The 22,854-nt window shown below is 36.9% G+C and overlaps 1 protein-coding gene across 2 annotated transcripts; it reads left to right on the top strand.

Moving 5' to 3' along the window:
* Window positions 1-3,091: 3,091 nt before the first annotated feature.
* Window positions 3,092-22,668, top strand: LOC119997597 (dicer-like protein 4). Of its 2 annotated transcripts, XR_005468047.1 has the most exons (26): window positions 3,092-3,415; window positions 3,880-4,057; window positions 4,741-4,851; window positions 5,464-5,604; window positions 5,725-5,797; window positions 6,905-6,969; window positions 8,058-8,201; window positions 8,296-8,424; window positions 9,404-9,533; window positions 9,863-9,959; window positions 12,911-13,103; window positions 13,946-14,106; window positions 14,202-14,408; window positions 14,531-14,790; window positions 14,880-15,157; window positions 15,231-15,652; window positions 15,833-15,936; window positions 16,645-16,850; window positions 16,925-17,134; window positions 17,850-18,314; window positions 18,444-18,719; window positions 19,053-19,379; window positions 20,727-21,048; window positions 21,135-21,255; window positions 21,895-22,314; window positions 22,382-22,668. XR_005468047.1 is itself a non-coding variant. In XM_038844728.1 (25 exons), the coding sequence occupies exons 1-25, from the start codon at window positions 3,231-3,233 to the stop codon at window positions 22,049-22,051; spliced, it is 4,962 nt and encodes a 1,653-aa protein (XP_038700656.1). In that variant the 5' UTR covers window positions 3,092-3,230; the 3' UTR covers window positions 22,052-22,439. The 2 variants fall into 2 exon arrangements, 1 of the variants encoding a protein (XP_038700656.1); XM_038844728.1 differs by having other exon boundaries at window positions 21,895-22,439.
* The last annotated feature ends 186 nt before the right edge of the window (window positions 22,669-22,854 follow it).

Below are 22,854 nucleotides of genomic sequence, written 5' to 3'. Positions count from 1 at the left end.
GGGTGCCTAATGAGGCTAAGACCTCATGTATTTATAGGGTTGAGTCATGTGAAAGGCACGTGTCTGCCGGACTGATGGGCCTTGGGCTTTGATTGGGGCCCAAGGGATGTTGAGGGAGCTTACTAGCTATTGTGGGCTTTGAGCCTTGTAGTATGGATGTGCCCTTTTTATAGGCTCATATGACTGGAGTCTCGTGGGTCAATATGTCAACCGAGCTTCAGTGAGCCTCCTTGTGGACCGAAGCTCTCATGGGCATCGTTGTAAAATGCCTAGGCTCTTGTGGGCCTTTTGGGCATGGCTCAAGACTCCCATTGGTCTTTTCAGAGCTCGGCTTTAGACTCTCGTGGGTCTAATTGTCAGTTTGCTTGGGCATTAGGCATACTGGCTCAACTTAGACTCTCATGGGTCTAGTAATGTCGGCTGAATGTTGGGCCATGGAAACTTAGACTCTCATGAGTCTAGTATTTGTCGATCAAGACTCTCGTGGGCCTTGTTGTGTAGATTTGCATGTGGAGGATTTTTCATCCATACAGTTACCTACCACGTGATTAAGAGGACCGATAGTCTCCAAATGAACAATTTAGGGTGTGTTTGGTAGAGCGGTTGTGTTGATTTTCAACTCTAGCTGTCAAGCTGTGAAAAAAAACTGAGCTTAAAGCTCTGAAATAAACTGTGAGGTGTTTGGTGAAGCGGTTAACTGTTGTTAGCGGTTAAGTTGTGTAAAATATATTTATTTATATTATTATTAATTTATAAGTATAATTTATTAGGTAAAAATTATAATTACTTTAATTAAAAATTTAAATTGTAATATAATATATATTATATAAATGAATAAATATAATTTAATACAGATAATTATAATAATTATAAATGGATAAATATAAAATATTATATGAATTAATAATTTATTATTGTTATTGATTTATTTTAATATTTATTAATAATTAAATACAATAGTACATTTTGTAGTTTATTAAGAATTTAATTTATTTCATATAAATATTATTTAAATATAATGCAGGTGGGTCCCACATTTAAAAAAAAAAAGACAACCCAACCGGCCTTTTTCTCGAGCTTTTTCAAAGGAGCGTTGCCGCCCCGTTTTCTGGGGCAACGGTATGGGCTTGTTTGGTGAAGTGGGCCCATTTCACCAAATAGAGCCAAACCTCCTACCGACCACCTTTCCATAATTCCATCTCTTTAAATAATAATAGCAAACGTGTCATTTGTATCTTGAATTTGAATTAGCGTGTAGCAATAGTGTTCTAGTATTGCCAAAAAAGTATATTTTTGATTCCTTTATGGATAGATTTCGGTGGTTTGGATTAATTTCATTCCTTATATGTTTATTCTTGTTGGTGTATTTTAGGAATAGAAAATAAAATATGGTGTATTTGTTAATGCAATTGATTTATTATCATAATTAGATTGTTAAATGTAATATCTCAAATTAAATGAGTAACTTAAAATCCCACAAATAACTATAACTTAATAAGAAGGAAAATGGGTTGTTGTGATAGGTTTGAATATGGATAATGTTGGAGACCTCAAAAAGTGACACCAAAAGACCTCATTTAATCTGACATGTTGGATGTGAAGTGGACCCCTACATGTTTGTTTTTAATCAATGACTATTTTAATGCCAGATAGATTTGATGAATTTTGGGGGTCTCTAGCATTATCCGTTTGAATATAGATTCAAACCATGTCATTGGGTCTCTAATTGAATTGTTCTTAGAAGTGGTTGGGTGACTTATTTTTCTAGTATTAAATTATATATAAATTAGATGAGGTGGGCCACTCAATAGATGTCACCCCTTAACCCAATAGACTTAACAAATAGGCTGACCCATTTATGCAATTGATTGGGCCACACTAGTCTAGCAGATGATTTGGGGCAAATGTTTACTAGTTCTCGTGACGTTATTTTATTTCGCCATCTCTTCGTCTTCGATCACTTCATTCTTATCCTCCTATAAGACATCTCTATACCGCCCGCCCTACCAAATCTTCATCATCGTTGTCTCCTTGGTCCAGATTACCTTATTCGAGAGTAGACGGACTCTGTATGACCATATCTACACCTACCGTGCCTTTCTTGACGCTCTCAATTTCTACCTCCAGATGCGTGATATCTCCCAACCATTCCACTTTTTTATTTATTATTTTTGTTCTAAACCCCAACATCAATTTGAGTCTAACTAACATCTTTTTTCCCCATAAAATAACCACGCATTAAGGAAAGTCGGGCAATATAATAGGAACTGATCGTGCCTGTTAATTCGTATTCACGATGAATGCAACAATCTCTTAATAGTCATCCAACTCTCATTTTAGATTCGTATTTTTTTTAACAAGCGACATATAAATAACTTTAAAAAAAATTACTGGCGCTACCTCGAGTCCCACCACTCATTCACCCCACAAATTCTAGTTATGGGTCCACCCCTAATTGTATTGTATGCGAGGACTTTCATTGTGTGAGATGGACAGCACAAATGTATGCGAGGGACTTCCATTGTGTGTTAATGGATAGGAGAAATGTAGGCATATAGTAGGTATGTATGTATGTATGTTAGGGGAAGTATCTGAAGAAATCCGAACCCTAAATCACGTATTTTTGTTATGAGAACAGAGAATTACTCAAATTCTTTAGGAATTAAAACTTTTTTTTTAATTTTTTTTTTATCTTCTAAACAATACGATGCAATTTCAAGTGAAAAATAACATTGTAATGGGCTTGACATCACGACAACTATAATAAAATAACCTTATAAAAAAATCTATATAAAATAACAATTTCAGCTATATTAGAGGCTAAAAGGATGGGAGGTATGGTGCAGTACCACCTTGATTATGGCGAAAATAAGGGAAATATGGTCAAAAATTGGAAGGATATAATATTTTCCAGTTATTAGAAATTAAAAAACAACCAAACAAGCCATAAATAGTTAAAACTTACAACAAACGGCGTTGATTAACAGCCGACCGTTGTGGAAATATATTTAAAGGGAACTTGTTAAAAAGAATAAAATTTTAAAAGCTGTATTTTTATTAATTATACTTGGATCCTGGGACCCACTGTTACTCCACCGCCTACGCAAGTCCTTGTAAAGGAAGGGCGAATTTTCTCCAGTTTCTACTATTTCAGTTGTGAAAAGCGAACGGCGGAGAATCCGGTGACGCTAACGGTAATTTTCTAATTGCTTCCGCCGGTGAACTTAGCCATGCCGGATGAAGATGGTCTCAACACTAGTTGTAGTGATAGTCGTACCTTGCAAACCAACGGCGGTGCTACCCTGGCGACCGTTCAAGAATCAGGGTTGGATCTCTCTGGTGGCGCTGAATTAGAAGTGGGATTGAAGCCCAAAGGTCAAGTAACGGAGAGAGACCCTAGGAAAAAGGCTAGAAAGTAACTCTCCTCCTCTCCTTCTTGATATGTATTCATGCATCTAAAGATATTTTGGTATTGTGCATTTTATTTCTTTTTATTTGGGTATTGTGGATTTGTTTCTTTCTTTTTTTCCTTAATAAAGTTTTTTTTTTGAAGATGATCTTTGATTGATCATTAGTACGGTCTCTAAGAAAATGGAAAATAAATCCGAAGCAAGTTTTGGTTCATTGAGTCCTGTTTATTGGTTGTAGCTTTGTATGCAAGAAGCTATTAAGCTCTTTGGACGATAAGCCTCAGCGTGGTTGGTTTGGGAGAACACGAGTTATATTTATTGTCGCCCTTGTTGTTTTGGGTCTTTCTCTAATTTATTTAGGTCTTAGCAAGGCCAACGTGTCATGGCTAGAAATCTTCATTTAATGACGGATACAAATGTGGCTTGTTTGTTTTCCCCTTTTTTGAGTTTAATTTTGGGTTTGCTGTAGGTATCAGTTGGAGCTCTGCCAAAAGGCAGTGGAGGAGAACATAATTGTGTATCTGGGTACAGGATGTGGGAAGACCCACATTGCTGTCCTGCTTATATCCGAGTTCGCTCATTTGATAAGGAAACCCCAGAAGCAAGTGTGCGTCTTCCTTGCTCCTACCGTCGCTCTGGTTCAGCAGGTGAGCTTGTTTTCATCTTGTTCTTCTTTTGACTTCCTAATTTGCTTTTGAACAATGCTTATGCCTAAGGTTGCAATGACAGAAAGAAAATTATTTTTTATCTAGTGGGTATACTGCTCTGCATTATGTCAGACTTATGCTTCTGTGGCTTGCTTTAGACGGTAATGTTTTTGGTGGGAGGTAGGGGGCGAGAGATAATTTTTATTAGCTTCCATCCCTTGAATTATATTGGCAAGTCAATATGCATCTTTTTTTAATATCACTAAGGAATGCCTCTATGTTCACAGCAAATCCGCATAATTTTATCAATCCAGTGCCTCGATTTCCATGAAACATATATACTTCGTGGGCTGCATGTTCAATTGTGGCTTCTATAATTTTGTGTTCTGGGTTCAGTGTGTATCATATTCAGTGTAATGGTAAATAGTACCATTGATTGTTGTGCCCAAAGTTGTACTTTTTAGTTGTTGTCGACCAAATCATAGGAGTGATATTTCTTCGTGGGTGTGCGAAAATGCTTCCATATTTGATCCTTCAAAAGTTCGTGTCGAGAAAACAACCATTTTCATTCAGTATAATTGCTGGACTTACCAAAAAGATTGTTATAGTAGCTGGGTTTGGAGTCCTAATTTGTTTGGTTTTCATTGTGTTTGGCGCTAAATCAAATCCTTGTCATTTTGTAGCAAGCCAGGGTCATAGAAGATTCTATTGATAGTAAGGTTGGAGTCTTTTGTGGGAGCTCCAAGAAGATGAAAAGCCATAATGATTGGGAAGAAGAGATTCAGGAATATGAGGTAGTCATGTTACTTGCACTTGGAATTTTTCAGTCTCTAAAAGATAAGAAAATTTACCTGGATGCATCTGATAAGTGATTAGATATCTCGTCTATGCCATGTGTCTATTGTTGTGAGATCAAAATTTGAATTATAGCAAAGGCTAATATGATGGACATTTTACATTATTACTTTCTCCAATTGAATTTACTCTTGTTTACTATCAGTTTCTGTTCTTAATGTTTGCTTATAAGAATATACCTTTCGAGACCAAAACCTAAGGCAGTTATAATGCTCCTTTTCAACTGTCATGGGTTCAAATTAAGAAAACAGCCTTTTTGATAAGTGAGAGTGATAAGTAGGTCCTCTTACCCTATCAGAGAGTAAGGGTGGTATATGTGCTGTTGCACCCTTCACAATCGCAGTTACATTGTGCACTGAATCTCCACTTTGAATCAAATTAGGCGGTGGCGCTTACACCTTCTATTTTTATAGACACTCATAATACAAACGTACATTTCAACTTGCATTTGAAAAAAAAACAGACTTACATTTCAGTCAAATTTTCTGCTTTATTGACTGTGCCACTAGCCCCAGATAATATTTTTACTTTGTCTTGACCGTTCTGTGCAGGTCCTTGTCATGACCCCCCAGATACTATTGCACAATTTAAGTCACAGCTTTATTAGGATGGAGTTAATTGCACTATTAATATTTGATGAATGCCATCATGCTCAAGTCAAAAGTGGTCATCCGTATGCACAGATCATGAAGGTAAAAGCGAACATGCTATGTTCCAATGCAAGCACAACTCATGTTTTAATTATTTTTTGTCTTTCCAGTTTGTATGTTCTACTGTTTTCACATAGGATCTTTTCTCTGACAATTGTGTAGCTCTTCTACAAAACTGAGGGTGGAAAACTTCCTCGTATATTTGGCATGACTGCATCTCCTGTTGTAGGGAAAGGTAATACTATCCTAGACTCTTATTAAAAGAGAGAGAGGGGGGGAGAGTTTTGATTTATTCCATATGTAAAATCATTCTCTTCCCATGTTTTGTGCAGAAAATTTTCAGATTTGAATTTTTTTATCAATATTGTTTTTTCCACACCTGATCCAATGCAACATGTGACAAAGTTTGACCAGCTAACTGCAACATTTCTTCTTTACGTGGACTTTGGGATATGCTATGTTTTTTTTCCTGATAAAGCTGTGGCTTAAATTGTGCAATAGTATCTGGGGGGTCATGACAAGGACCTGTGCAGAACGGTCAAGACAAAGTAAAAATATTATCTGGGGCTAGTTGCACAGCCAATAAAGCAGAAAATTTGATATGAATTTGTATAGAAGAGAGTAGGAGGTGACGAGGAAGACCTAAAAATATATGGCTGAAAGTAATAAGGAATGATATGAAGTTAATAGGAGTGGATGAATATATGATCCATGATAGAAATGATTGGAGAGAACGAATAGACGTGGTGGATTCCCATTGATGTTCTCATATACTCATGGATCCCAAACTTTTGGGATAAAAAAGCTTTGATGATGATGATGATGATTATTTTATTAGAGAGAGAGGTGACTCGAACCTAAGACCTTGTTTTAGTTCAAGTCCCAAGGAGTAGGCTATATCACTAGGCTAAGAGGTCTTTTTCATGACATGTTGTGTTAATGCGTATAGTTATGTCAGCTGAAGGTGAAGTCTAGCACAGTTGAAAGCTTTATAGAAGTTGTCCAGATAGCTGTAAGGTAGTCATACTTTCTTTTTAATGGAGGAGAATCTGACCTCCTACAAGGTGGCCTATAATTTGTTGAGAAAAGAATCGCGACTGATTTAATCTGTTTATTGCTACAGTTTTTTTTCCCCATTTCTCTCTCTCTCTCTCTCTATGCACAAAAGTATTTTTCTTGTTATATAGGCTCGAATTCTAATCCCGATTTCCCAGCTGATGCTATTTAATTATTTTTGCTTTTGTTCTATTACATTCTGTCTTGGTCTGCTTGATGTTAAACTTTCATATTTGTTTTTGGATCATTATTTTTTAAGCTTTACATATGCTTCTTATTTTGTCAGGTTCTTCTAATCAAGGAAATCTTCCAAAAAGCATCAATAGCCTTGAAACTTTACTTGATGCTAAGGTATCCGGTTCTCATGGGTTTCTAACTCCCCATTTTCGTTCTTGGGGAAAAGGATAGTTAATATGAATAATTTGATTGGTTGTATTCTTGCACAATTGGATCTTTAGACAACATCAAGAACGGCCCATGTTTGTTGCCATGTTGTTTGCATGTCGTTCCATTCTCATTTTGCCGTTATGGATGGGATTGCTGTGGCTCTGCCCGTGATAAGGCATGGCGAATTAAGTAGAAGCTTTGTTTATTTTATCTCTTGTTTGTGGTATCAGCAGCTAGGTTATTTCCTTTGGAAAGGGAGAAGAAAAAAGAAAGACAGAAGTTGAGGGAAATATTTAGTATTTAGCTGCTTATACTAACTTGATTTCTTTTACTGAATCCAAAGCGAAGAGAGAGAAAGGAAGAAAAGAGAGGCTTTCCCTTTGAAAAAGGGATGCACCCCATTGGACTCATACTGATATAATTCACTTATTTGTTGCTTATACTTTTACGCATGAAATCTTAACGTTTTTTCTCAACTCCCTGTTCAATAAAGTTTCTCAACTCCCTCCCTGTTCAATAAATATTATACGTGAAAACCATTCTACTGGGACCAAATATGTATCTGGGGCAGACTTTGAGGACCTGAATGGAATTGCCATTTTTATTTTTCAAAATTTTGGATTCTTATTCTGCCAAATTCATATGCGTTCTTATTTGGCCTTATCAATATGCTGTTGTGACTCCATCATTTACCTTGTTTGTTCTGCTGACAATGAAATTAAATTTTCTTCTTAGATAAGTTGCGGAAATTTGTACTTGTAAACTAATGCTTGATGATCAATCTCTAAGATCTTTCTTATCACGTCCATCACTTGCACCTCTTTCATATGGTGCAATTGGGACTGAAACATGAATATTTGGATTCAAGTACTTTTGTTTGCTAATTGCCCAGGGTATAGTACAGTAGGATTTCTGTGATTGTTGGAGTAGGTTGTACTGTTCATTGACTTCAGATTCTGGGTCTTACTCTTTGGGGTGGGTCCAATATAGCCCACCCTTGTAGAGGTTCCACACTCGCAGAAAGATTTGACTTCAAATCAAACAATTTGCAGGTGTATACAGTTGAAGTTATGGAAGAGCTGGAAAGTTTTGTAGCATCCCCAAAATTGACAATATGTCAATATGGTCCTGTTGCAAATTGCACTTCCAGCTCCCTTATGATTTATATTCATGCACTTGCTGATGTAAAGCGTCAGGTACGTTGTTGCCACCGCCACATATGATTTGGAAAACTTTGTAATCATTCAAACTGTGTCTTACTTGGTTTTTTTTTTTTGGTGACAAAAACAGTGCACATTGGCACTCAGCAGAACGGCAGAAGATCATCAAAGACTACGTGGCACCAAAAAACTGCTAAGCAAATTGGATAATAACGTGGTATTTTGTTTGGAAAACCTTGGCCTTTGGGGAGCATTGCGAGTAAGCTCTAATAGAATCCGATCAAGATTTTATCTTTCTATTCCTATTTCCTTTTGTTTTCTGCCTTTATACTTTGAAACTTGAAAGAAGTAATGCATTATTTTAATGAACATCTGCTATGGTTGTTTTTTCAACCAGTTCATTTCATTTAAGTTTACCATTTTTTGCCAAACAGAGTAGAGATTGACCTGATTTTAAAAAACTTTCAAAAATCGTAGATATCTGTCATTGAGTGCGGATATTTGATACTAAAGAAGTAGGGTTATTGATTTATGATTGAGGGAGGTTGTGGAGGTAGTGGAGGTAGTGGTGAAATGCTGGGAAGTTTGTTGCTCTTCATGTTGCATGTTCATTAGATAAATAAAGGTTCATCTATATATAAAATCTTAGAAACTTATGTTTCTAGAAGATGATTTAGTAGGAAGGCTGCAGGACAGCCAAACATGAAGGAGATTTTGTATAGTTGATGCTTTTTCCCTTTCATTTGAGACCTGTGTTGGTGGTTGTAATATTTGATCCTTTCCCGTTAGGAAAACCATGATGTGAGTTTTAATTAAACTATTTATTTGTAAGTACTTTTAAATTTGTTTCTTCTAGAGCTAGTAGAGAAAATTTAAGTGGCTCTGGGTGCAACTACATTATTTGAGAACTGTTATTGAATTCGAGAACATCATCTAACTGCACTCAGCTTCAACCATAATTGATATTGTGGCCATATGATTTCAATTTATGGGCCAAAATAAGATGCGAAAGAAAAAAGGATAATCCGTTTGCTGGTTATGAAGCGAACGGAAGCAGGCCGCTTCAATCTTTGTTCATAGGAAAGACCTTTCTTGTGATCTTTCTCCTTCAATCCTTTCTTTTTTTTGGTATATGTGCATGAGCGTGCATCTTCTAGCTTCTAATTCTTGTTGGTGTCCTTTGATGGAAAGTTTCTTTCATTGTTAATTAACCTCTTTCATTTGTCATTTTCTCGCAGGCATGCCATATACTTGGTGATCATTCTGAGTGGGGTGCACTTGTTGAAGCAGAGGACCATTTTAGTGGTGACGTTTGTGATAGATATCTAGCTCAGGCTGCCAGGATTCTTACTTCTGGTTTGTTGCGAGGTGATAACAAGATGCACTTAGAAATTCCAGATGGTTGCTTGCATTATATTGGGTTATATTTGCACTCCTTGGTGCCCATCAGAATATCTTTTTGAACCTTCTTTTTTTTATTCGAAATCAAAGAAAAAAACATATCCTTTGGTCATAATCTCTATTTTTATGGTGATAACATGTTCTTGTAACAATTTCTTTGCCATTTGAAATAAAAAAAAGAAAAGTTGTCACTGTAGATTTACATATGTGGGTGAAGCAAGGTTCAGTTTAATAATGAGGCATTATTTATGCTCCAATCAGTTTAATAATCAAGAATTTTCTTGTTATCCCTGTAGATGGTGTTGCCTCTGATCTATCTTCTGTGGAGGTTCTAAAAGAGCCATTTTTCTCAAAAAAGCTTCTGCGTTTGATTGGAATTCTTTCGGACTACAGGTTGGTACTTAATTGTTTAATGTTGTCATCAATTATGTGTAATCGTGCAGGCTTTGTCTACGTTAATTGATTGTTTGTATAATTACCATGTCATTTATACTATGATGAATGTGTGCTTCTAGCTTATGTGTTGCGTAAGTTCTAGTTCATATGCACATTCTATGCCTAGGCGTACATGCTTCATTTATCTACATATATGAACATATGTATGAAGTGGAGAAAATGCATTTGATAATATGTGTGGAAGTAGTTTATGATATTTACTGTTAACCAATTGGTTGCTCTTTTAACCCTGGGAATGAAAAAAAGAAAGAGAGAATAGAAAATCATGTTCTTTATATTTGAGTCTCTCCAGTGAAATGAAGTTTATGTATTTGTTGCTCTAATCTTGGACTCGGTACAACAAATACATGACATGTTCTTTGAAAATTCCATTGGACAAATTGGCATGAACACCACTTGAGAGTCGTGAAACCTGTTAACTGGTCACTTCACTCCAAGAAAACTTTATCAATTAAGGATTTGGATGATTAAACTAATTGAGGGTGGGATAAAAATGATGCCCAAGGTTCTTCTTTGTGCACATTCACATTGAAAGTTCAGAAGGAAACAAGTAGATCATACAAGAAATAGGTGCAGTGTTCTTGCTACTTTTTTGTTTCACCTCTACAAAATTCAGAAGCTCTCTTCTATGTCTACTCCAAATGCTTAGTTTTGTTGAGGAAAACCTTGCAAATGTATAATAAGGTATCAATGGTAAAATTACCCTGAATCTGAAAATGGAAATTAAAAGCCTACATCAAAAGGGTTTCCTTTGTCAGAATATGGTAAGGGCACACTGGTTGAGTGAAGTTAATCACATTCACGCGTTTCGAGAATGTCCAGATAGTGTCAAAGCTTCCTAGGATAATCTGTTCAAATTTCTTTTTGAATGGAAATTTTTTTATTCAAGCATCAAGAGGGTGCAACCCAAACAAGCTACAAGGGGGGGTTGAGGAAAGCTCCTTTGCTGTTTGTCCCTGCCAGTAGCCTTCCATGCTAATAATTCCTTGTTCACTGAAATGTAAAAACCCAAGAAATTCCCAGCATCAACAGAACATTTGCCCAGATTTTAGAGGACCATGGACAGTGCAAGAAAAGATAGCTAATAGATTCCAAATCTGCTTTGCATAGACGACATCTACTCACCAGAGAGATGCCTCTCCTTTGCAAATCATCCAATGTTAGGATTCTAGCCCAAACAACTTCCCAATAGAAGAAAACACATTTAGGAGGAGCCTTGGACTTCCAAAGCCACTGCCAAGCGAATTAAGAGTTCCCAAGGTGCAACTTATCTTTCATAAGCTCCTTATAATAAGAACTCATAGGGAACAAGTTATTTACTGATGCCTTCCGACAGATTTTGTCATCAAAAGTAGGGCTGTTTTTGGCACTATAGATAAGGCTCTAGAATCTGGTGAAAGTCTTCACTTCCCAATCTTGCGCCTCACGAACAAAGTTGATGTTCCAAGAAGGGCCTCCAAAAGAGGAATGAAGTAATTGACTGATGGGGGCCTCCTTCAGGGATGCTAAATTGTATAAGTTAGGAAAGGAATCTCTAAGAGATGAGTCTCCTGTCCAATGGTCACTCTGGAAGTTAATAGAGTTGCCTCTACCAGCTTGGAAGTGGGTTAAGGCAAACCAAGCATCCCAGCCTCTCCTTATAGTTCTCCACATACTGCAACCATATGGCTCCCTGTTCTGCTTGGTGATCCAACCATTAATGTTCTTGCCATACTTGCAAGCAATTATTTTCCTCCATAAGTGTTCTTTGTTCATGGCAAATCTACATAGCCATTTACCAAGTAAATCCTTGTTAAACGTGATCAAACATTTGATCCCGAGGCCTCCAACTTGTCTAGGAAGCTTGACGCAATTCCAATTCACCAAAATAATTTTTCTGCTATCCAGTCACCCCATAGAAATCTGCTTCTAATTGACTCGAGTTTGTCTACCTGCAACGGGATGGGAAGAGTAGACATCATCATATACACATGAGGTTAGAAAGTGTATTTTTAATAAGAGTTAACCTCCCATCTTTAGAGAGGTAATTCCTTCTCCACCCAGAAAGCTTTTTATCAAAGTTCGCTAGCAAGGGAATCCATATGTTTTTGTCTTTATATTTGGCATCAAATGGAAGCCCAAGATAATTTGTAGGCCGACTACTAACACCACACCCGAGAACATCAGCAAGGACATCAACATTCGCAGTGTTTCCCAAAGGGATAATCTTGCTTTTGCTCAAGTTAACTCTCAAACCCGAGATAGCTTCAAAGCCAACAAGATGACATGGAGATTGGCCACTTGCTCCGTACTTCCTCCACAAAAACTAAGCGTGCCATCAGTGGACAGAAGGTTTGAAATTGTGACTGAAGCAAATCTACCATCAATCTTGGCCCCATCAAGCAAGCCATGTGCAACTGTTCTATCTGGCATACAACTCAAGATATCCATGCCAAGAATGAATAAGAATGGCGGGTCTTGATCCAGCAGACATTTCTTGATAATATGTCTTGATCCAGCATACATTTCTTGCTCCAGGAGTTGCAAAGACAAAAGATATGTCTTTAAATCTGGTCAAATTTCAAAGATACATAGTTTTAATATACTGAACTACCTACTCGACATTCTGACGCTTAATGAATGCTAATGCCAAGGCATGCAAATAATCCTGATTCATTCATTCGTAGCTCGTTGACTTAGTTCTATGACTTTCTTAATTTTTTGGTATGCTCTTGTTTATCTCTCTCTCTCTCTCTCTCTCTCTCTCTCTCTCTCTCTTCACTCTCCTTATGCATCTGCATTGTTGTTATCTAGCTCGGAAATTTTCCATTTCTTGTTTTTTCACTTCTTACGATTGGTCAATTGTGGAATGTTCTATTATTTTTCTGAACTTGTTTCTCTATTTTCAGGTTACTACCGAATATGAAATGTATAGTTTTTGTGAAAAGGATTGTTACTGCTAGATCGCTGTCATACATACTGCAAAATCTTAAACTTCTGTCATCTTGGAAGTCTGATTTTCTTGTTGGAGTCCACTCTGGACTGAAAAGTATGTCTCGGAAGGCCATGAACACGATTCTTGAGAAGTTCCGGATTGGACAGGTAAACTCATATTTTGGTGAAGTGTCTGGATTTGTTTCTTTATCATGACATTTTAGAAGTTGACATATTGTAGTTCACATGCTTTTGTCTTAGTCACTAGACAACAGGTACTGAATATCCAACATATTGATTCCGTTTTTAGGACATTTTAGTGAGAGGAACTTAGGCGTGTTGCTAGCTAATAGTGTTTGATAAAGCTCTCTGTATGAAAATTCGGCCTTTTAAATAGAGATTTTAAAATTTTCTGTTTAATGTAGACTAACCATGTACTACCTGGTGTTTAATGAGAAAAGTTTTGCATTTTAGATTTCTAGAATCTGCACAAAAACAAAACCTTTTTAAATTATGATATCTTGATTTCCCACCCCAGGAAAAGGGTACCTCCAGATCCACTTGATTGATCGGGACAATTCTGAGATGATGCAACTGAAACAATTTTTTCTCATCTTCTTATCATCAGTATTTAAATAAAGTTTAACACTTAAAGTTCTTTATTTCTCATTTAAATGACTAATGCAGTATGATAGAAATGAATGGCGAAAACAAATGCATGTGGTGGATTTCCAATGATGTTCTCATAGACTTGTGTAGCTGACCCCAAACTTTTGGGATAAAGGCTCGGATGATGATGATGATGATGATGAAATGACTAATGCGATTGGATAACATAATATTAAATTAAACTCACCATAGAGGCATGAAGGGATGGGATTTGAGAAGACAAATAAGATGAACGTATCCTTGGGTGAAGGAGGAACTGATACCTAAATGTGTTCATATTCTAATGTTCTCTTGTCACATTGATGCTGGTAATTGAGTGCGGTTATTTATTGATTTGGCAGTTGAATTTATTGGTTGCAACCAAAGTGGGCGAAGAAGGACTTGATATTCAGACATGCTGCCTTGTGATACGTTTTGATCTTCCAGAAACTGTTGCTAGCTTTATACAATCAAGAGGTCGAGCACGAATGAATGAATCACAATATGTATTTTTGGTCGACAGGTGGTTTTTTAAGGCAGAAGCTGCTAGTTGATCCCTTAATTCCTTTTCCTTTCATGTACCTAGAAAATAGCTCTCATAGTACATAATATTTGCAGTGGCAACCAGAAGGAGCTTGAGTTGATTGAAAGTTTTAGGAAAGGTGAAGACAGAATGAATATGGAGATTGCTTTCAGAACTTCTTGTGAGACCTTTACTGAGATTGAGGAAAAAACATATAAAGTTAACCTATCTGGTGCTTGCATCAGTTCTGGATATAGCGTTTCATTGCTTCACCATTACTGTTCAAAACTTCTGCATGATGAGTATGTCCTCTTGCTAACTTTGGTAAATAATGAATTCATCAGGTTACAAAACCATGTTAAATTTCTTTGGCTATTCCGATAGACTGAATAATGGTTGAGATTTTTTAATATTTATTTTGCAGGTTTGTTGACCCCAGTCCAAAATTCTCCTATTTTGACGATTTGGGTGGGACTATCTGCCATGTAACGTTACCCTCCAATGCTCCTGTACGTCAAATTGTCAGTGCGCCAGAATCTTCGGCTGAAGCTGCTAAGAAGGATGCTTGTTTGAAAGCCATTGCGCAGTTGCATAAACTGGGTGCGTTTAATAATTCTCTGTTGCCAGCGCAAGATGATAAAAGTGAAAAGTTGGTGGTCTCCACTGATTTTGACAACAGTGAAGGTCTGAAATTCTGAATAAAAGAACTCACTATATGTGTCCTCTTGTCTCCCTATTTGATAAAACTAATTATTTCTGATTTGTTTTGATAGCTCATGGATGTTTACGAGGAGATTTACATGAGATGCTAATTCCCACGGCACTGAAAGAATCATGGACTAACTCTGAGGACCCTGTAGTCCTAAACTGTTATTATATTGACATTAATCCTACTCCTAGAGATAGGACCTATAAGAAGTTTGCCCTTTTCATCAAGGCAGCTCTTCCAAGAGAGGCTGAGAGAATGGAAGTTGATCTTCACTTAGCTCGTGGTAGATCTGCGATGACAAAGCTTGTTCCATCAGGATCGGTAGAATTTAGTAAAGATGAGGTAGGCATAAATGTGTGCTAGGTATCATGATAGTTAACTTGGTTCAAAAATTTCATTGATTGAATTTATACAGATTATGGAGGCTGAGAAGTTTCAAGAAATGTGTCTCAAAATCATCCTTGACCGAGAATTACTACTTGAATCTGTTCCGCTTGGAAAGGATCGTTCGTGTAAATCAAGCTCATCAACCTTCTACCTTTTGCTCCCCGTCATTTTTGATGCTCATGAAAGAACTGCGTATGTTGATTGGGAGGTTGTCAGAAGATGCTTATCATCTCCCGTTTTTGGGACTCCATGTGATACTTTGGACACAGAAGTTAGCCACTTGCAACTTGCTGATGGGTTCAGAAGTATAAGTGACATTGAGAGTAGTTTAATATATGCTGAACACAAGAAAAAATTTTACTTCATTACTAATATTCGTCACGACATGAATGCGTACAGCCCACACAGAAGTTCGGGCGCTTCAAATTATATGGATCACTTCTACAAAACGTTAGTAACTGACTTGCACTTGGATAGTGTCGTAGTAATTACATATTCCTATTGTTTCATCTAGATGTGGTCCTTCATATTAATTTTACATTGACCTCAAGTTTCAGATGGTCAAAACCTTGATTTAGTTTTACATGGACTAACTAAAATTTATATTTTTTACCATTAATTGGACTTTAGGTTTGGCATTACTCTTAAATCTCCAGAGCAGCCACTTCTTTGCGCAAAACCACTATTTTCTTTGCGCAACTTGCTGCATAATCGGAAGCAAGAGGAGGATTCAGGTAAATCATTTGTTTTTTCTTTGCTTTTCTGATGCGAGTTGTCCTTATGTTCTGATTTTTGTGGGCCACATGTAGGTGCGTATTTGAAAGGTTAATTTCATTATTTTGTATTTTTGCACATTTTTCACTCATTTTCTGAGTGCCTAGTTCGTTTTGGTGGATGAATAATTCATTCATACAGTATGATAATATGGTCTTGCAGTATAGTTCAATGCTTTTATATTAGATAGAGAAGTGATGCTTTTTGAAATGATTTTCCAGTCCAAATGAGATGCGATAAATCGACTTATTATATGGAAAATTGACGGAGGTCTATTTATAGAGGGAATAATAAGCAGAATTGGCACTGAACCAAATTACGTTAAAAAATGATGGTGAACCAAAATTAAAGTTGTGTGTTGATCCTCGGCACATATTGCTGGAGCTTGATTTTTAAGTTGGAACTATTTAATTATGAAGTCTTATTGATCTGACTATATGACTTTCTATTTGATGTTATTATTAGATCGGTATTTTTGTTATGTTCTGGGTACGTTTAAAGTTTTCTTGGTTTCCCTTGCAGAAATTTTTTACATATATTTTTGTGACCCATTAAGTTCATTCAGAAAGTTCTAGTTCAGATTTTATCCTCATCTCTGTCTCTCTCTCTCTCTCTCTCTCCTGAATCATAATTTTTTTTTCTTATGAACTTCCAAATATCAAAAACAGATGTTCTTGAACTAGGGGAGTTTTTTGTTAACCTCCCTCCCGAGCTATGTCAATTGAAGATAATAGGATTCTCGAAGGATATTGGGAGTTCTCTATCTTTATTACCGTCAATTATGCATCGTCTGAAGAACTTGCTCGTAGCTGTTGAACTGAAAGAGATGCTCTGTGATTCGTTCCCAGAGGGGGCTGAAGTTACTGCCCTTGGAGTAAGCCGTTAACTTTTGATATCCTTAATCCTACATGGTCCTATGTTGTTATTAATATTTGTAAGTTATGCTAGGTTCTGGAAGCTCTTACAACAGAGAAATGTCAAGAGCGCAAATCTCTTGAAAGGCTGGAAGTTCTTGGTGATGCTTTTCTCAAATTTGCAGTTGGCCGCCACCTTTTTCTTATGTATGGTTTACATGATGAAGGAGAGCTCACGAGGAAACGTTCTAATGTAGTCAAGAATTCAAATTTGTTCAAGCTAGCTACTAAAAACAACTTGCAGGTATGCCTTGGTCTTCGGAATCGATATATATTTTCTTCGTCTATATAGGATTTCCATTTTCTTCTTAAACTGAAAACTTCCAAGTTTTTTCGTTCTTCTACTTCATGTAGGATTGCTATTTTTCTTCTATCCATGAAAAATAAACTCAAATCCATTTTCCAATGCGAGTGTCCTTTTAGCATACAAATTAGGAGGTGGAAGACGTGGCCCTGCAAAGAGCCTGAAAAGGATGAAAATGTTGGCTATAGAGGGGGTATATACTGGAAGTTGCTTGACATGAAAAAATGGCATGTTTCCTTATGCATTTTCATATTTTCCTAGAGATTTAGCCAACGGCACTTTTGATACTCGATAAGTTTGCAGTTCACTTTTATGTTTCAGTAGTGCATATGTTTTTTTACCTATGAAAATAGTTACTTGTTAAGTTGTTTCTACTTAAAGACTTTTAAATGCATCGGATTTGCTTGGACTTTTTTTTTTCCAGGTGTATACATTAGAAGGTGCTTGACATGGAAGAATGACCTGTTTCCTTTTGCATTTTCATATTTTCCTAGTGATTTAGCCAATGGCACTTTTGATACTCAATAAGTTTGCAGTTTGCTTTATTTTTCAGTAGTGCATATGCTTTTAGCTATGAAAATAATTACTTGACTATGTAAGTTGTTTCTACTTAAAGATTTAAATGCATAGGGTTTGCTTGGTCTTTTTTTTTCAGGTGTATATATGTGATCAGCCATTTGATCCGCCCCAATTCTTTGCTCTGGGCCGCCCTTGTCCAAATATTTGTACAAAGGAAAAACAAGCAGCTATTCATGATCAACTTGAAACTCCTGTAGCTGGTCATTCCCAGTCCTGTGAAGTTCAATGCAGTAAAAATCACCACTGGCTGTACAGGAAAACAATTGCTGATGTGGTTGAAGCTCTTGTTGGAGCATTCATAGTGGACAGTGGCTTCATGGCGGCAACTGCATTTCTTAAATGGCTTGGCATCCAAGTGAGCTTTGAAGTATCACAAGTTAGTAATATTTGCATAGAAAGTGGGAGATACCTATCCCTTGCTTCTTCCATTGACGTCACTGAACTTGAAAACGTGCTGGGGTATCATTTTATCCACCAAGGTCTGCTTCTACAAGCATTTGTTCATCCATCTTACAGTAAGCATGGTGGAGGCTGCTATCAGGTAGGTACTTTGTCTTTCCGCAATTCAGTCATTGGTCAATTTAATGGATCGTGAAATTCATAAATTTTGGGAGACTAGCAATTTCTTGTGATACTGCAATGTGTAATATTTTTGATGTTTTCCTACCAGAGATTGGAGTTCCTTGGAGATGCTGTCTTGGATTACTTAATGACATCATATCTATTTTCAGTTTATCCAAATTTGAAGCCTGGTCAATTGACTGATTTGAGATCGGTATCTGTGAATAACAAGGCCTTTGCCAGTGTTGCAGTTGATCTGTGTTTCCAAAAATTTCTTATTAGTGATTCGCCTGCCCTTAGTGATGCCATTAAAAAATACGAGGAGTTTGCAAAAAGAACTGTTGCATCAGAAAGGGCTGTGGTTGATGGGCCAAAATGTCCAAAGGTAAGAACGAAGGCACATTGCTAATCCTTTGCAATCATGTAGCTCGTTCATATACTAAACATTCCACCTTTCTGTTTTCCTTGGAGACTGATTTTAGTTCATGTACAAATAATTGCAATAAGCTTTGAACTTCAAAATTCGGTACAGTTGTGCTTGGGTGCCAACAATATTTCGGTGCCAGGGTTGATTAATGGAAATGACTTATTTTTTAGGTTAGGAGGTATAACGGGTTGAGTACTGGTGCTGTAATCGGTTGTGATTAATTAATAGGTACAATATGTACTGTATGGTTAGAAAAGGTACTGAATATGATATGACATTTTATTGGTACAGGTGCTTGGCGACTTGTTAGAATCTTGTCTGGGTGCGATTCTTCTTGATTCTGGGTTTAATTTGAAGTGTGTCTGGAAGATTATGCTGTCCTTTTTGGATCCAATTGTGAGCTTTTCAAGCTTGCAGCTTAATCCTGTCAGAGAACTACGGGAACTTTGTCAATCTCATAATTTGAGTTTGCAGTTTCCAACATCAAAGAAAGGCAGAAATTTTTTAGTTGATGCACACGCTAAGGGGAAAGATGTTGATGTAGGTGCTTCTATTACCAGAGTGAACAAAAAAGATGCTATTGCAAGTGCTTCACAGCACATATATGCAGAGCTGAAGGTAATATTTGGATGTTTGTTTTTTCTCTATTGCTTGTTTTCTCTAGCCTGGACGCTATCTAAATTTTGATATTGGTCAATGATTTTTCATATAAAATCCATCCAGTCCTCATTAGAATAAATTCAGGGAGATTGAGAAAATAATGTAGATCGTAGGTCGACGTTATTGTATTAGACTCCATTGTTTTTTGGAATGCAAAACTTTCTTTATTCAGGGAATGCCAAAGAGATGAAAGTCATGAAACCCAAAGGAGAAAGAAACAATTAGATTTACAAAGCCTGGCAAAAGATAATACACCAAATGTCTACTAGACTAATATTTTGGATGGTAAGAGAAGGAAAGGAGTTGCCGATTTGCATATTGTCCACTTTAGTAATCATAGGGTTTTTTACTTGTCGACTCACTCTTCAGGGAAGCAGTTAAGAGAAGGAAAGGAGTTCCCGATTTGCATATTGTCCACTTTAGTAATCATAGGGTTTTTTGTACTTGTCCACTCACTCTTCAGGGAAGCAGCTCCATTAAGTTCATCTAATACTTTGTGTGCCGGGTTACCACTGTTATTCATTCCCCTCATTCCGTGTCTATTGTGCTTACTATATTAGTACTTTTGATTTGATTCTCTCTGAATGAGGAAATTAATTGCTTGCAAGCCAATAGCGTTAAATTTTTCCAAATAATGGTCCTCAGGCTTGAATATGCGATATATCTCATGTGGCATGCTGCCCTTTATGCTTGCACATCTGGGCTCAGTCAATATGTCAATTGCCTACTGATCTGGCGAACATAGAACATACATAAATGATAAATAAAATTTTCTACTACAGCAGTTTCCTTCATACAGAAGCCACAGGAAATCCCGGTGACCTCTTCTGTGTAACCATAACCATTAATTCTGATGTGCGAATATTGATGATATATTTGCATCATAAAGTCTAATAGTTTCATATGGCATATGGCGATTACCTTGTAGGTCATATGAATAGCTTTCTTATTCCCTCTTCTTACCACATGGTGTATGTGGGAGTGCTCGTGCTTTAAGGATTTTTTTAGTTGTCAATTATCTGGTTGTGAGATCAAAGTCTGTTGTTCTAGGTCGTCTTCTTGTGTGCTAGTACTTGTGGAATTTACTGACAATGCCTTTGGTCATCAACTAATTATCTTAGTGATGTTTACCTCTTTGATGCAAGTTATTCGCACATTTACGCTTATAAGTCTTTCCTCAGTTGAATTACTAAGAGAGAAATGACTCAAATGAGTGATAGTCAACAGTTTCTATTGTATGATGTTGTCTTGTAGAACTGATTAGAATCAAAGTGATCTTTATAAGTTTCCATTGCTTGTATGCAGGACAAGGGCTACGTACCGAAGTTCAAAACTTTGGAGGAAGTTCTAAGGTCTAGCCAAAAAATGGAACCAAAATTGATTGGATATGATGAAACTCCTATTGATGTTATTGCTCCTTCCGCCATTGTATTTGAAAGCTCTGAGCTTCAGGAACACTCTGGCGGCAACTGCAAACCCAAACTTTGTTCCTCCAATAAAGGCAACAAGATTTACTCATACTACATCAGTCCTGGCAATAGGCAGCTTTCATCTTCGGCAGACCGTGTTGAACATTTCAATAAGATGGTTTTGGATCCTAATTGTGACGGTGAATCACGGCCAACAGGTTTTCTATTTTTGTTATGTTCTTGCAGGGTGTAAGTTTCCATGTTAAATAATTGCCCGTCCTCTTACTCATGAACAATCTTTCAGGTGGATCTGTCTCACAAAAAGGCTCAGCAAGATCTTGTTTATATGAAATATGTGCTGCTAACCACTGGAAACCCCCTTATTTTGAGTGTTGCAATGAGGAAGGCCTAAGTCACTTGAAATCGTAAGTTTCCTGCTAGAAAACTTATGTCATTAAAAGCATGATGTTTGATGACAAACCAAAATGAGGTTACTTACATTTGAATGCCATGTAAAATTGGTAAAAGAGTTTCCTTGATGATACAAAGTCGCAAAGGTTGTTTGTTCTTTTCGTATTAGTGACGTACATAATTGAATAACTTGTATCTGAGATGTATGGGGGCTGGTTTCTCCATCTTACGTGTTGAAAGTGGTTGCAAAAATTGAAGTCACATCAACTTTATATATGGAATTAACCAAAGTTAAGCTGTATTCTCCCTCTCGAGCTAGGCCCACTTGTTTCCACTAGATGGATGTGTCCATTTAGCTTATTAATGTTGCCCGTGTAGCCCAGTGGTAGAGTTGTCGGTGTATAACAGTCTCCACATATTATGTGGGGTAAGGTCAGTTTTGTATGTTTTTTGTCCCCGATCCCTCCCCACTGTAGGAGCCTTGTGCACGGGGTAAGAATAATGTTGGCCACAAAAAAGCTGGATGATCTTGATTTTTGTGACGGTGGCTACAATTTCCTTTTTTTAAAAATTTGTTTTGGAGGTTGGTGGGAGGTTGATGTGTTCTCATTGGAGATTATTCTATATTACTGAATTCATACCTTTTCTTGCAGTTTCACCTACAAGGTTATCATGGAAATAGAAGAAACCCCAGTTATGATTTTGGAGTGCTTTGGGGCACCACATATGAAAAAGAAGGCTGCGGCAGAACATGCTGCAAAAGCTGCACTTTCGTACTTGGAGAGTGAAGGATACTTACATTCCAAGTGATTGGCATAAGAGACAAAAGGGTGAAGGAATATTTCAACACGACTAAGGCGGCAGCTCCTGGTCATCAAAAAAAGAAACGGAAGCATTACATGTCCATAATTTTGATGTTCATAATTGTCCATAACCTTTAGGTGGCATGAGGAGAAGTGTGGGGATCATTTAAAATGGTTCCCACACTTCTCCTCATGTCATCTAGATTATAGACAATTATGGACACCAAAATTATGGACACATCATTTTGGAAAAAGAAAAGAAAAGAAAAGGTGACAGCTCCTAGATGAAATGTAAATTGTACTTGAAACTGTGCATAAAAAGAAAAGAAAAGAAAAGGCGACAGCTCCTAGATGAAGTGTAAATTGTATCTGAAACTGTGCATATAGTAGTTGTAGAGGATTGTTATTATGTTGAATTGTCTTTACAATCACTATAGTGACAATCTTCTGCAATTGATATATGCACGTTTAGGTACAATTTACTCTTCATATTTGGGTTGTGCTTTCAGTTCTCTCAATTCAATGTAAAAGATAAAAGATAAATGACACTACGGTTGTGCATCAGAAAAATTATGAATAAATGATGATTGCCTTCATGTTTAAGCTCTGAATAGTATTCATGCTTGGTTACCTAGGACCAATGACCGTTCCCAGCTGTCATGGGCTTATAGTGAGTGATTGTTATCATTGAGCCCATGATACAGGTTTACAACCTTGCAGGGAAAAAAAGAAAAAAGATCTCCATGGGAGCGCAATTATAAAGATTAATGGTTTGTTGATAAGTTGATTTAGGGGGGTCTATGAACAAGC

This window comes from Tripterygium wilfordii, chromosome 4 (genome assembly GCF_013401445.1).
Source record: "Tripterygium wilfordii isolate XIE 37 chromosome 4, ASM1340144v1, whole genome shotgun sequence".
NCBI lineage: Eukaryota > Viridiplantae > Streptophyta > Magnoliopsida > Celastrales > Celastraceae > Tripterygium > Tripterygium wilfordii.
The sequence above is the reverse complement of the archived record's forward strand: the minus strand, read 5'-3'. Positions and strand labels throughout refer to the sequence as shown.

Bases quoted from the DNA above. Each gene is read 5' to 3' on its own strand.
- LOC119997597 (XM_038844728.1), top strand. From the start codon at position 3,231: ATGCCGGATGAAGATGGTCTCAACACTAGTTGTAGTGATAGTCGTACC. The intron at 18,315-18,443 runs GTAGGTACTTTG...TTTTCCTACCAG, and splicing joins ATGGTGGAGGCTGCTATCAG to AGATTGGAGTTCCTTGGAGA. The intron at 21,256-21,894 runs GTAAGTTTCCTG...CTTTTCTTGCAG, and splicing joins GGCCTAAGTCACTTGAAATC to TTTCACCTACAAGGTTATCA.